This window comes from Leuresthes tenuis, unplaced genomic scaffold (genome assembly GCF_036924035.1).
Source record: "Leuresthes tenuis unplaced genomic scaffold, fLeuTen1.0.hap1 SCAF_2, whole genome shotgun sequence".
Taxonomy (NCBI): domain Eukaryota; kingdom Metazoa; phylum Chordata; class Actinopteri; order Atheriniformes; family Atherinopsidae; genus Leuresthes; species Leuresthes tenuis.
Window position 1 is genome coordinate 17,389,163 of NW_027325356.1, and position 15,252 is coordinate 17,404,414.

General features: G+C 40.1%; 1 protein-coding gene across 4 annotated transcripts; it reads right to left on the reverse strand.

Moving 5' to 3' along the window:
- Positions 1-1,526: 1,526 nt before the first annotated feature.
- wt1b (WT1 transcription factor b) lies at positions 1,527-10,818 on the reverse strand. Of its 4 annotated transcripts, none has more exons than XM_072381240.1 (9): positions 10,060-10,818; positions 8,488-8,610; positions 7,679-7,778; positions 6,333-6,413; positions 4,853-4,964; positions 4,606-4,753; positions 4,430-4,519; positions 2,308-2,391; positions 1,527-2,151 (listed from the first exon to the last, which is right to left on the reverse strand). In XM_072381240.1, the coding sequence occupies exons 1-9, from the start codon at positions 10,469-10,471 to the stop codon at positions 2,030-2,032; spliced, it is 1,272 nt and encodes a 423-aa protein (XP_072237341.1). In that variant the 5' UTR covers positions 10,472-10,818; the 3' UTR covers positions 1,527-2,029. The 4 variants fall into 4 exon arrangements, with proteins under 4 accessions (XP_072237341.1, XP_072237340.1, XP_072237339.1 ...); XM_072381239.1 differs by having other exon boundaries at positions 2,299-2,391; XM_072381238.1 differs by lacking the exon at positions 6,333-6,413.
- Positions 10,819-15,252: the final 4,434 nt, after the last annotated feature.

The following is a 15,252-nucleotide window of genomic DNA, read 5'->3' on the forward strand; positions in this document are numbered from 1 at the left end:
TTGTTTTTGCAGTGCAGTTATTTCCTTTCTTCAAACATCGCCCTGTAATTCTAAAGCAGAAAGTTCAATATGGTCTTATCTCTTCTATCCACAGAATGTTTTTTCAGAAGCCTCCTGGCTTGTCCTTACAGTTCTGTTTGCCACCCTTCAAAGTTGTTTGTGTTCTTCTGACTCATGAACATTAGTCAGTGTGAAAGTCGACCACTCCTGCCGAGGGTAACAATGATCTTGAAATTTCTTCCATTTGTACACAATGTGTCTGACTTGACTGATGGAATCCAACTGATTAGAAATATTTTTGTAATCTTTTTCAGCCTAATGAGCATCAATGCCTCTTTCTCTGAGGTCTTCAGAAGTGTTCTTTGTTTATTTCATGACACATACGCTATCCACTCGCACCAAATTTTCATCCTATGAATTAAAAAAAATCCGATTTTAATTTGACTTTTTTACTAATCCCCGAGTTCCACTTTTTTCTGCCATTTACAGATATAGTAAAATAAATTATCCATTTTTTTGTCTCTTTTTCAGGTTTTCGGATTGCAGGAAGATGTTTAAGGTAATATTCGTCCAGAAAATGTTAAAGTTCACAAACTTTAAAGCATCACTATAAAGATACCAAGCTTGTATGTGTGAGTGTTTACATTTCTTTTCCAGTTGTATGTCAAAATTAGCCCACAGAGCTACGGAACAGCTCATTCAGCCCACACTGACTCATATTTTATTAACATACCTGCAGTAGCTGAATCATCTCATCTCTTATGGACTTGCACACGAGCATACGCAGAAGTCCATCCACATCATTTATATTTGATGGGCCCAGCCGTACTCTGAATACGCCCTCTTGTTTCTCACTTTCATTTACATTACCATATATATTGTGGAAACCCAATACTGGTAAGGGCTTGAGCTGACAAGGAGAAGTATAAGCAGTATATGAGTCACGCTCTGGCCCTCGCAGCTCTTCCCATCTGCTGGACCTAACAGGCTGACAGTGCCACCATGTGGCTCAATGATGTAAAGTTCCACTGGAAATTGGAGGCTTTGATTTATAATAGTAACATAAGTGCATGCATGAGTGTGTGTGTGTCTGTATTTTAGGGCCCACTCTGAGCTAAGAGTGGCCACAGCCAGTGGAGTACAGCCTGCTGACACTGTGGTATGTGTCTTTTCTAATGAGATTTATTGGGCTCCAGATGTTCTTGGTTATGAAGATGTGTGTCCAAGATTTAAGAGGGCGAGACCTGCACCCTGTCAGAGTCACAGTGGGTTGCTGTTTTACTGTCTGTTACCCCCCTTATACACCATCTCTTATAGGTGGCCTCTTAACCTGACAACACCCACGCCTCTTTTGTCTCTCAGCCACACTAGCATACTCTTTTTACGCTTGACAAAGACGTGAATAAAGATGTGATAAACTAACATGAACATAAAAATACCAAAGGAATGTCTTTAATGGTAAGCAAACACACCACATATATACAAAGCAGTTTGATGAGTATTTGTATTTTAAGAATATAAAAAAAGCTGACATTTCTGAAAGCAAAAACAAAATCTTAACTTAATGGACAAAAAATGACATATTGTCAATTTCCTAAATCCAGTTTGCAAGGTCCAGCAAAATTTCAAAGTGAGGCAATTATAACAATAAAAAGGAAGCCAGTGCAAGTGTACAAAATACTCAAAATAGTATATCAACGTTTTCCTCATCTTAGATAAAAAATAAAAAAAGAATCTCTTTTTGGCTCAAAATCACTGTGGTATTCTACCCTCTCAAAGTCTGAGCTCTAGTGTCTCATAATCATAATGAGTGCTGGCTGAGGTGCTTTTTGAGTATCCCATGGGTCTTTAGTGAGTCTGTTCTCCTGACATCATCTGTCTGACTGAGTAAGGCATCAGCTGTTTTCACCACTTCAGCGAGTCTGGCAAGGCACCATAACTGCTGACCAGGCTCCAGGCATCTTTCTCTACTAGCTGGCACAACATATTGTCACCTTCCTCTTCATCCTCCTCCTCCTCCTCTCACTGCTCAGATGGCAGGCTGCAGCTTGGTCAGGTTCCTCTGGTGCATGCTGTGGTGGCGCACCAGCTCGTCAGAGCGGGCAAACTTCTTCTGACAGTTGGACCAGCGGCAGGTAAAAGGCTTCTCACCTGACAAGGAAGGGGACAAACGAGGAAAAAACAAGAAGAGGCATTGCTTTAGAATAAAAGCTTACGTCATGCTTGGACTTGAATTAAAGTTAATCATAAAAATTCAACTGGGAGACGGATGGAGAGGAAGAAAAAAGGTATACGCACTTGTTTTACCTGTATGAGTCCGAGTGTGTGTCTTAAGATGATCTGACCGTGAAAACTTTCTCTGACACGTCTCACACTGGAAGGGCTTCACTCCTACACAGAGATGATGTTGGGGGGGGTCAATAATTGAAGTGCACAAGTATAAGCAGCTGTAGCTGCCATATGAATATCACTATTGGAGTTTTACAGTTTCAAAATATGTATGGCCTACGTCTAATTTGACGGTACAATCTTATTCATCGTTCAGACCAGTTGAAAGCATCTGTACAAAATACAGCTTTAGGTGTTCATTCTACTGCCATTACTGTATGATTGTGCAAATGTGACAACATTCAGTTAGATGCTGCCTCACTTGCATATCTAAACATTAGATTTCAGAAAAGCAGTAAAAAGAAAAAAAAACTAACCGTAATCAATGTAAGATTGGAAAATTTCGTGTCGATAAACACGTTTATCCATTAATATTCAAGTAAAATGTATGCAATGTTACAATGCAAATCTCTGAGGAGTTTCTGCTCACGTTCTTACTTTATTTGAGTGTGTCCGACCTTTATCAGGTTCATTTGTATCACTTCAGTAACACTCTAGTAATCACATACTCAAGTTTTATTCTATATTTACAGTATGTGGTACTATTACCAGGGTTTCTTGATATATATCGGTCATAACTTGACTTATAGAGCGTTGCGTTCCTAAAAACACAATGAAATCGTTTTTTTTTTCTGGTGCTTGTTATGCTGTTATGTGTAACCCAAAAAACATGGATGTGGCACCGAAGCAGCAGACTTTATCTTCAAAGATGTTTATGTATGTTTATGTATTTAGCAGACGCTTTTATCCAAAGCGACTTACAAATGAAGATTAGATAAAAGTGAAGAAAAGATAAAAGTGAAACCTAACTTGGAGCAACAAAAAAAAAAAAGACAGTATACATCTCCATATCGGGGAAAAAACAAGTTATATGGACTTAGATTGCGTTTTCCCCCTTCTGTTTGGAGTCTTTTTAAAACTAAAGACAGCGCTTCATCCAGTGGAGGAAAAGCACAAACTTTGCTTGCTTTGGCGTAGCCTCTTGTGTACAAACAGACTTGCACAGGCATTCTGGATACTGAAAGCAAGGAACTTAAGAGCAGGAAATAAGGTGCACACAGAAGGAGAAAGGCCGTGAACTTTGATAAGAACATCAATACACTGTTATGTCTTCACATAGTAAGTGGTTGTTAGCTGCTAAATACAGGAAATAATGAATCATATTGGAACTTTAACTGTAAATCTGGCTCTAAATCTAATGTTCAGATTTTGGTTCTTGGAATTTTTGCAAATTAGTAGATATTTTGACAGATTATATAATTAGCATCTATGTATGTGCACACAAACATATGTACATACATATATATGTGTGAGTGTACATATTCGGGAAAATCCTTCCTTTATGTGAGTAGTAAACTGAGGAAGTGTCATTGTAACATGGCTACATTTTTACCCAAATCACCTATAGTGTCTGAAATCATTTAGGACATTCACACATAGTGATCAATCAACCCCTATATGTAGCATGCTATAAAAACAAATCAAGAATCTTAATATAACGACGTCTTTACTAAAATTAATTAAAAAATGAGTTGATGTTAACTGGATATCAGCATTTTGTGCATTTTTTCGATCTGTATTTTGTGTTGTTTGGGCACTGGACTAAATTAAAATATTTGAGTATACGTTGATACATTAATGACGGACAATATCTCAAAGAAAATGGCAACAGAAACAGAAGAGATGGAAAGAGAATCAAAGCAGCAGGTTGGAATTAAGAAATGATAACTCAGTCCACTCCAAAAGAAATCAGCCCATTCACCAAAAGGCAGTCGAATGGAATTCTGGAAAGTCTGAGGAATATTTACCTCTACCAGTGTATTTTCAATCAGCCATGTGTAGGATTTAGTGACATCTAGAATATTCATCTTAATTTGGTGACATCTAGAAAAACCCTAAGGGCCTTGAGTTAGGGGTAGTGGCTTGTCCTGTGTGAATTACTTGAGAAATATGGCACAAAAATGAGCATTGAAAAAAAAGACCCAAACAGAGATGATAGACTCACTGTCCTCAGAGGAGTCCACATACAGATACATCATACCTGTGTGTCTGCGTTGATGTCTCTTTAACTGGTCTGAGCGAGAGAATCTGCGGCCACATTCTGTGACATCACACTGGTAAGGCTTTTCTCCTGCAAAATAATCATCCCGTATCATCATCATCCTCCTCATCGTAATCAATATCTTAAAATCTTTCAAATCTTCTTGTCAATCTCACCTGTGTGTTTCCGACCATGCATCTGCAGATGTGACAGTTTGAAGTATCTCTTGTTGCAGCCAGGGTAAACACACACAAAAGGACGCTTCTCACTGGCCTCTGAGGACCTTGTACCTGGAGGAGCGATACCAGGCACCCGTCTGACATCCTTTGATAAAGAGAAGAGGAAGGCAGAGGGTGGACGGATTTTTGCGTTATTTCCTCATAAACTGCATGTTAATGAATGCATTTGAATGATCTGGCTGACCTGAAGTCCTCTGAAGACACCATGAGTGTGTATGTGGTACTGGGCACTGACAAACATGGGTGGGGGTGGGGCCGGGACTGTGGCGTCGTTGTCATAGCTGGTTGGATGGCCACTGGCAAGCAAAGATTTGATTACACATTAATTAAAGTCCCACACTGGCAGTTATCAATCCCTTTAAAAACTAATCTACATCGTGCTCTTCAGAATTGTACATTTCAATTTTTTTGCCACAAAAGAAAATACTTTTACTCATTGCAATCTATGAATATGCTAATCAACCCCGCCCACATCTCCACCTGCCATCTGCTGACGCTGGCCTTCCATGTTTATGCTGTGCTCTGTTGCAACTTCCAACACTGAGATGATTCAGATGTAAAATGTTTTTAACCAAAAAGTGATTCTCAAGAAGAGGAAGCAAAAATATACAACATCACATTCCAGTGGAAGCATCAGAACGGTAATGTATGTACTTTCTATGGCTTAGAAAGGCACTGTTTATCCATTAAGAGCCATTTCACAAGCTCCCAACCGAGAGCTGGCTAGTTTATGACCAGGATTTTGGTTCCTGAAAAGTTTGCCAAGCCAACTAATGTCAGCTTGCCTCCCGACCTCTCCTCGTTGCTCGCTTGCTTCTTGTTTTATCAGTTTTTCATGGTGCATGCAAATTCAAGTCTGCTTCAAAATGGACAGGCAGTCTGACCTTGCCTTTCTGAGGATGTATGTGCTGCTCTGGATATTCAAAGCAGATATTCTCAGCTGTGGTATTGATGATTGATTTTGCAACATGTGATACCATATACCAAATTAAAAACTCCTTATGGACATGTTAATAAGTGGAGAGGGACTTTAAAACACAGAATAAATGTTAAGGTACCACAGGCAGAACATTAACAGGTTTACAAACAGGATTTGATCTCTTGGAAAGTCGTTCTTACTTAACTTTAACATTACAACATGAAACAAAATATATTTTCTCACTCAGCTTCATAGTTGGATTTATGGAATCCCACAGGAGCAGCTAGCTCGTTACCAAAATGAGAACAAATTTAGTTACATGGTTTTACTAGCTCAAGTTGATGTTACTGAGAGACTGGGGAGAGGAAAAGGAAAATTTGCTTGTGTTAGTGCACCAAACAAAGTCTGAAAATGATGGCAGTCTGTATGTTGTTTGATCAGCGTTCAAACATATCATCATACCACACCTATACATCCAGATAGAAAAGGAAATTCAGAAAGTACCAAGTTCTTCAACTCGAATAACTTTTTAACACAAAAAGCGTACAAGACCATACACGTAAACATGCTTAAGCTCGTCTCCTTGCCCTGCTATCACTAGGCAGAGGGCCAACAGCCATCTGGTCAAATCCTCCTCCTCCTCCTCCTGCGCAGCTCAATCACACAAACACTTGTCAAAACTGAAAAATACAGCATGTTATTTAAAAAAATGAAAAGTAAAAACACATAAAAAAAAAAGGTTCACCTCTTCATAGAAGACGCCAGGGTGTTCATTTGATTCCATGTGACACACTCTAGCTGAGATGCCATTTGGTACAGGTTATCACTGAGTAAAGCATAAAGAAAAAGAACGTAACTTTCCTTGGGCCCACAAAATAAAAAAAAACTATTCATTTATTCATCTAATAAAATTTGAAGTGATTAAGGGAAAAATAAAGTTTTTTGTTTGTACTGTTTTAATTCATTGTTTCAATTTGGAAATTCAAAGGCAACATCCATCTTTCTGTGCTGTTTTCCTTCTTCCCTTGAAGGGGGATTTAAGGTGTTACATTCTGGGGAACTCCACATGGTTCACTTATTAACACATCCTGTCCACCCACCACACTCCTCACTGGCCTCATTAAAAAACACGGCACGGGGCCATTTTTTACCTTGGCAGATTACACTGCTGCCCACACACACACAAATAAGCACAAAAATGAAAATACTTAAACATGTGATTGTGGACTCTGTGGGGGTGTCTCCGTGCCTAGTACACTCTGGACCAGTGCATGACATCACCCTGTCCTCGGCATCATTAATGGCGGGAAACAGTTTCGGGGGAATTCTGGACAGCATTCTCTGAAGAAGTCCTTGAGGGAAGGATCGTGATGGCTCGCTAATCAGCTCTGAACTATGTTAAACTGTGGAAAAGCTCACTGATATCTGACACATATACACTGTGTGTATGAGCATGTGCGTGCGTGTGCACATTACTGTGTTTGTTTGAGTGTTTCCAGTTGCAGCTCTAACAGCAGCACAGTCTTCCTTTCGCTTATCAACTGCTGCCCCTCTATTTGGGTTGCAAATGTTCCTATTCTCCAACAACATCTCAAGCCGGCATTTCAAGAATGTCACTCTAATTTACTGTTTGAAATGTTTTACATCAAAATGGAAACAAGTTGAAGGCACATTTAGATGTTCGAATAAGCAGATTTCCAGCTTCCCCTCCCCTCACGCAGCTCTCGCTTTTGCTGAACTTGTCTTGTACTTTTCTCCTAATTTTTCCTCAGGGTGGACACATCAGCAGTAGATCACTCTGTGTTTGTTTTGGCCTGCTGAGCACCAGTGGGCAGCACTTAACCTCGGAGCAAACGAGGTTTCACGATCCAGGCAGTGTAGAGGTGAATCCAGAGCTCAGTGTGGGATCAGAGAAAGTTCACACCTCTAAAAATGACCCGCGAGAGGTGTCAGTGGAAAGAATCAGACAATAACTGACCAGTGAGGAGTCTGAAAACACTGAGGATGAGTGGAATTCTGTTGAAGGGAGATTCAAGGTTGAGTGAGTCAAATATAGGAGCAGTAAACGCATGTAGGGAGAAGTAATTGTACCTGTTGTAGTTTCTCAGTAGCAGAGCTTGGCTACTCGGACAAGGCTCTGAAGGATTATGACAGCCAAACATGGGATTAGGTGCTGGATACTGCTGGTCAACTGAACAGAAAAAAACACAAAAGTTGCTTCAAAATAGGGCAACAGCTGCGGTTTATTTACATTATCAGATTGTCTGCAATATTTTTTTCGCTGAATTGGGAAAAATATGCCAGAAACTATTTAAAAAAAACATGCTCTACATGCTGAGATTCAGAATGCTTTATTTGCCTATCACACAGTACAAAACGCAGCTTTTCATTTTGTTTATATGAGAACACTGTTCCACAAATATCTAATAACTAATAAAAATGAGATGAAAACAAGATCTTCTTTCTCGGGATGTTAAAAAAAAAAAAAATCCCCCAAAAATGTTGTCATCCATTTTATGCTCGGTTTTTGTTAGGACGCAGACATACACAGTGGAATATTTTTGTAAAATGAATTATGGTTCATTTCAGTGGCACGCTCAGCTCCTCTCTTTCAAGGGGTCAATGAGAAATACTGGTGCTTTTCAGGTTCGTATAGTATACTGGTCCCCAGACAGTTTTTGACATTCCAACAGAGTCACATAAAGCTATTTCCTCAAGTTGTAATTTCCAAAGTCATTAAGTGTTTACAGACAGAGATGGAAGGAGATGAAGGAAAACGGATTTTAGCGAAACTGTTGTGAGATGAAAAGCGATGGGTTACTTATATAACCTTGTTGAGACGCAGGTTTTCCAGTCTGCGAATCAGTTTGGTGAAAACCCGTCAGGGTGCAGACAGTTACCTATGTTGTTTGTCGGTGACAGAGTGTCCTCGTGCTTGAAGGACAGGCTGGAGAGCTGAGGGGTGTGGTGAGGCGGTGTGTGACCATAGCTGGGGTTGCTGTCTAAGCCCACCGGTGCAAAACCTGAGGGAAAAACAACAAGAGAGGCAATGGAAATAAGATACTCCCATTTTGCCTGGTTGAGTCATTACAGATCACCATCTTATGAATTGACAGTAACATTCGGAAGGTTCCGGTCTGCAGTATCTGGTCAGTTATCTATTTCCCCCCTGATAGTAGCTCTTAGTGCCTGGCAGAGTAACCACAGAGACACATTCATCATACTACAAAATCCTCTTTCCTTGTAACATATTCTTTTTCCCCCCATCTATCCTTGGCCTTGTGGTTGCAGTATTTATGGCACGTGGAAAAAGAAATTTGGCAAACACACAGTAGACAGACTTAGAATGAGCTACTGCGGAATATGTTCCTTAAAAAAAGACAAGTGATTTATATCTAGCACCACTTGAATACAGTTGTTGCAACAAATAATTGCCATTAATTTAGGGTATCTCACATAAGGCAAGCTAAAACAGAAGCTAGATGGAAATTAGCACGTTGCGAAAGCTTGTGAAATGTTTCTGTTATATCCACACAAACAGTGTGTGATATCCGGAGTCAGACCCAAGTGCGGTGTTGCAAAGTTTCTTAAAAAAATTACTCACACACTTTAAATCAGGGCAGCTTGCAAAAAAATACATTTTCCTTTTTATCGCTTCATCAAAAACACTTTCCATTGAGCAAACAGAACACTGCTGTGCACACTGAGTCACTTCAGCATGCACACAGGTTTAAACCTCCAAAGTAATGAAACCCAACAGATGCAAACAAATGTTTACAGTGAAGATAGAAATCTAATTCAAACAATAAAGACTTGATGCCAAATTCCAAGATTTCAATTAAACACAAATCAAAAGAGATTGTGAACCAGTTTGGGTCTGCATGTGTGTGTCACTTTTTTCCATCAGAGGAAGTTATTTTGTCACTCATTACAGCAAATGTCGTCAAGAAGCTCCTTCTGACTCAGAGTCAGAGAAAGGGAAAGCTTTTGTAAAATTACTGTAAAATTACACAGACCTCAAATCTCAAAAATGCATATCTTTTTGGTAATTTCATCATGTTCAGTAAGAGTACTTAAAGCTTGCTACTTTTAATTCACGGGATATATCAAGATTTGTTCAGGTGATTTTTATATATATATATATATATATATATAAAACAGGTTTGTCATCGATCTGATTGCAACAGAGTGTAACTGAACCCAGGAGTGTCTGGTTAGGATACAGATGCTGCAACAGTAGTTATGGTTCAGAATGACAAACTTTAGCACATAACATCCTGCTCAGACACAACAAAACTGACATCTGCTAAACATGGAGCAACATAGCGAACACTTTCAGTGGGAAGTGTGGAGACACTGGCTTGTTAAAGATGTCTTACTTGGCGAGTGATGATGACAGCTTTTTATGTCTTGTTGCTCCACCAGAAAGCTAATGAGAGAACACTAAAACGGGTCTTGTAATGCAGTCTTACCCTGGTTCCTGGGTGGGGGGCTTTCCACACAACTGGGCAGGTAGGTTCCATTGGGAAACATCCTTGTTTGACTTGCAGTTGGCTCTCCAAAGGCGCCGACCCGACAGCCTGATCCTGTAAACTGGCCAGAGAAGTGCACAGTGAAGGCCCCAAGTCCACAGTGAGGATCCTCTATTGGGTCAGCAGCCCCCCAGCCTGGCTCCTGCTTGATGAGGGAGTGGTGGGAGTTCAGGGAGCTGTAGGGAGAGCCAGGGTGGAGGTCCAGCAATTGTGTCCACTGGCCACCGCCAACAGACATCCCACAACCACCTCCAGCTCCTGGTAAGGATGGCACAGGAGGCGCTGGAGGTAAGAGGGTCAGATCACGAACATCTGACCCCATCGACATGGCTCCATACGGTTCAGTCAGCATTACTGAATGCACTTCAAGACAGTCCAAACAAAAAGTGATGGTACTCCAGTAGAAGACACGGGTGGGGAAAAAGAAAGTCAGATAGTTATGAATTCCTAAGAGGGTTTAAAAAAAAAATTAAAAAAATAATCTGAGGAAACAACAAGCATGAAGCCAACTCTTCTACGGAAACAAACATAAGAGCGCACAATGCACTTTAGGACTCATCTTTCCTGCCTCGTGTGATTGAGTTAGTAAAGAAATAAACTGACTGATGAACGAAATCTGAATGCCAAATTTCACGCTCCCAGGGTACCTACAGTGGATTTCAGTGGGAGTCTGTGGTCTGGTTGACAGTGCCTGGTTGCTCTGTCTCTATAATGTCTGGCTCTCCTTATTCTCCTGAAGGCTGAAATACTGCATAACTCTGAGCAGGGGGAGGAGCAAGACAGGCTGAGAAGAGGATGACTCTTGTTTTGCCACGGCCAAAACAGACAGCACATCTGAGAAGATTTTGACAAATGCCACACTTACATTAGAGGGTGTTTCTCCTCACTGTTTTCTCAGGTCTAAGTGCTGCTTCGGCTGAGAGTGTGAGTGTGTGTGTCCATGAGTCACAGTATGGTAGCAATAGATTAGTCTTCATTGTCTTGTTGTCTATGGTTCCACAGATCATTTAGGGCCATTAAATGTATATGTATGATGCAAAATAAAAAAAATTCCAGCATCACCTGAACAAAATGGAAACCTACACAGCTGAATGAAAATCAAACATACACGTCCAAGATAACACAATATGTTTTTCAAATTGTGTTATCTTTGCACCTTTGACCTGTGCCCCTCGGTCAGGCATTCATCATCAGACGTTGTTTTCTGACTCCTCTGACTCATCCCTTTTCTGAAATATATTCCAGTTTGAAAATGAGTAACTAACTGGATGAAGCAACAATATAAACGCGAGACATGACGAAAGTGAACAAACAGTTAGAAGCTGCAAAAAAGAAATAAAGACAAAGGTAGCTTTATTTCTACAAACCCATTTAAGTGTTTATTTTCTGAAAGATTTTCTTTTTTCCCCCCCAGCACATGTTCAACAAACGAGAGCGCTGGGTTTCATATACAGATTAAATCACAATTATAATTCAAAATGTGAAGATAGATTTATTTTGATTTTTTTTCCATTTTGGATTGCTCTGCTAAAAGTAGCTTTCATAAAATGCACAGCCTTGGAGCAAAGCCACATCACACAAAAGGATAATTATTTATCAGTAGAGTGGAGGGGGAGTTGTGTGTCTGTGTGTCTCTGTGAAGCAGTAAGACACAGGGGTTTTGACCTTAACTGAAGCTCAACTCAAAGTGGAACTGCACAGGAATGCATCGACTTCATTATGCCTATAAAATCAGGACAGCTGCTGTGGATCTTTTAACATCATATTATCTGTCAGATCAGCCTTCCAGTTCCTTCTTTTTTTGCAAGAATCACAATGTATTACTTATAAATAGGCAGCATGCTGCATTCATTGTAACTTACCACCCAGTTATATCCTGCGATGAGACCACAGTAATGTTGTAGGTTTGCTGCATATAAAGCTTTTTGGTTTTATTTCCAGAACTATGCATTCTGTTGGCCATTGTTATCATGATTTATAAATCATATTTGGTGCTTTTGGTGCTTGGTGCTCACAAGTTAGTATGATGTCATTAACAAGATTCATTCCTTCTGATCAATGTTGTGGGGATCTTTTTGGAAACACAAACTACTGGAAAAGATCCCAATGACCATTATGCACCTCCTATAAACAGTTTATTTATAATGGACGACGTGGAATCACCTGTGTTCGCATGACCTAAAGTGACCAGTGAAACGCCAGGTGCTACAGCATTAAAAAACTGGCTCATGGTTTTGAGCTTATTTTTCACAGAAGTGGCAGAAAAAAGATATCTTTTTGAAAGAATCACAAACTCCTGTATCTAAAAAAAGATATCCCAATTCCAAAGGCTACAAGACAACCAGTAAACCTATGAAAACTATTTCTACGGTCCTTCTAGGATGAGGCTCTGAAATTAAACAGCGGTGTTTGAAGTTTGGAGCAGATCGTGAAAAAAAATAGAACAAGACATTTCACAAGCTTCTGGCTGACCTCGAGCAACATATGGAGGGTGGGAATGCACAGTGGTGTTGGTTTAAAGCTGTCACCTCACAGCAAGAAGGTTCCCGGAACAATTCTCAGCTGGGGCTTCCTCTGTGGAGTTTGCATGATTTTCTGCGCTTACTCTGGCTTTCTCCAACGTGTTAGGTTAATTGATGATTCTAAATTTACCCTTGGAGTGAGTGAGCGCGGGCATGGTTGTTTATCTCCTGTCTCTATGTGATGGACTGGCGACCTATCCAGGGTGTATAATGCCTCTCCCCCAATAAGATGAGCTGCCTACTGGCAGCTGGAATAGGCTTTCCCTGCCCCCAAGAAGCAGGTATGTAAAATGGATGGATGGAAGTTGGCATCCATCAATAGCTGTCATTTCTGTCAAAGTTTATATTAGTGAAGTGTCCCAATTATTGAGTCTAAGGTTTATGTTTTGTTTTTTTTATTTCACTACATCAAGGCTTTTTTTTTTTCTTTTTTGTTTCTTCTTTTGTTCTTCTTTTTGCATCAAACATGTTCATTCTAGCATCATAAGTTTTTTTGGAAGATATTGTAAATTCTTTACTTTTGATTCAGAGGTTCTGATATTACTGAACAGGCCTTTATGTGAACAGCATGTTCATTATGCTTAACATCCAATAATTTACTCTAGAGGATATGAGCAAGATCAAAACATAACAAAAGAAAAGGTCTCAAGCACTCTGTGAGAAGTCAGTTTCTCTAACTTTCTGTTGCATGTGCTTGGATTGGTTTGGACATTTAATTAATTACCATCGACTGAGTTCTAACTGCTGTCGAAAATGTACAGAAAATTTGAGACATTAGACCAGGGGTGGTGTTGAAGAGGTGAAGAGCGTTAACCAGTGTCTGTCATCACCATCTGGAACATGGTTTAGGATTTCAGTGAACATCACTGACCCCTAAATCAACTTAAAAAGAAATGGTGGATGGGGGGGATGGGCACTCGAGGCAGACAGTTAGAAGGAAAAGAAAGGGGGCGGTAGAGAAGTCACTGTGAGAGTGATGAAATCAGTTGGCAAACTGCTGAGGTGGCTTTACAAAAACTGTTGTTTACAGTAATTTATTATTGCCCAATTCCACTTATGTATCCTTCAAAACCCACTTCGTTCCAGTTTTGGTAGCGCAGCATCGACAATGGGATGTTTAGTGGTATGATTACACTGAGTAAACTATGAGCGTAAAAGCAACCGATTCAGAACCTGACCATTAGCAACATCAGCATGATAATAGTCCCAAGCCATATCTACTGATAAAGTATAAAGTGACACAAGGGCTCAATTTGATTGATGGGCTGTGTTGTTAATCAGTTTTGTAAAGTTACAAAAGTTGCCAGAGCATATTTAGGTATATCCATTACAAATGTAAAAATCTACAAATGTCCCTAAAAGCCAGCCACAAAGTCTTCTGGGTGGTTTGTTGCTACAGAGACGATTAAGTGCTGTCTGACTAACTCTATTCCTGGAAATAAACAAGTGCAAAGGCAGCCTTATCCCCAAGGAGCACACTGACATTCATAGAATGTTCATGTAGCCGACTTTAAAATAGTAACTTGGAGAATTAATTTCTTCCAAAACAATTCTAAAAAACGTCTGTGGTCCACCCATCACAAACAAACACAAACTTAACTAATGCACTTCACGGACCAAAGGTTGTGGCACAGTTAAACGTATCTTGCCAAAAAAAAAAAAAACAGAGGGAGAGAAAGGAAATGCCGCACCTCTGAGCCAAGGCAAATGCAGGCTGTGCCTTCCATAGAGGAGTCTTTAGCAGGGATTCATCAAAGGTGACAGGGCTGGGAGAAAACAACCCTTTCAGGACGTATGACGAATGGCAGCCCCCAAATACGCTCATTCAGATCCATCTCTGGTTAACTCAGGGTTTAAAACAACATCGCTTTACAGAAAAAGGGAAATGGTCAAGACCGCCTCTGACCCTTTACAAGAAATACACAAGTCTGAGCTTTCTGCAGCAAGATGACTAAAAGACAATTTGAGAGGGGAACGCTGAGCCGGGAAGATGATACACTACAAAGACATGTGACCCGGTAGGATAGATGAGAAATAAATACGATTCTTTTTGTCGTTTTAATAAATGTCTAAATAGTATTAGTAATCAGTATTAATAATCAGTATGTGATATGATTCAGTCTGCAGGGCGCCAGAGAGCAACAGGTGTCATTTGGATGTGATGATAGTTGCACAAAAAAATGACACTCCTTAACATCTGTGTTGGCATAGCAACAAGATAACAACAAACTGTCAGGATCGGTGGAAGAGGTAGGACCCAGATGCAGTTCTTTGAATTCAAAAAGGGGTTTATTCCACAAGGCAAAGGACAAAAAAAACAAAAAAAACAGAAGGCAGAGCCGGATTATCAAAAAACCAAACTGTGGCAAAACTAATGAAACAAGGAATATGAATAACAGTTACTATGAATAAACAAAGGAACAAGACTACGATGCATAACCAGACTTAACTCTCTGATGGGTTAGCGAGGATTCTGCATTGAATGAAAGGAAACCAGGAGACTAAACGCTGTGGAGGGAGTGATTAGTGAATGACGTGCAGCTGATGACAATGAAACAGGTGACGTGAGTGAAGCTGATGGCAGGGGAGAAACGTGGCAAGAACCGAATCT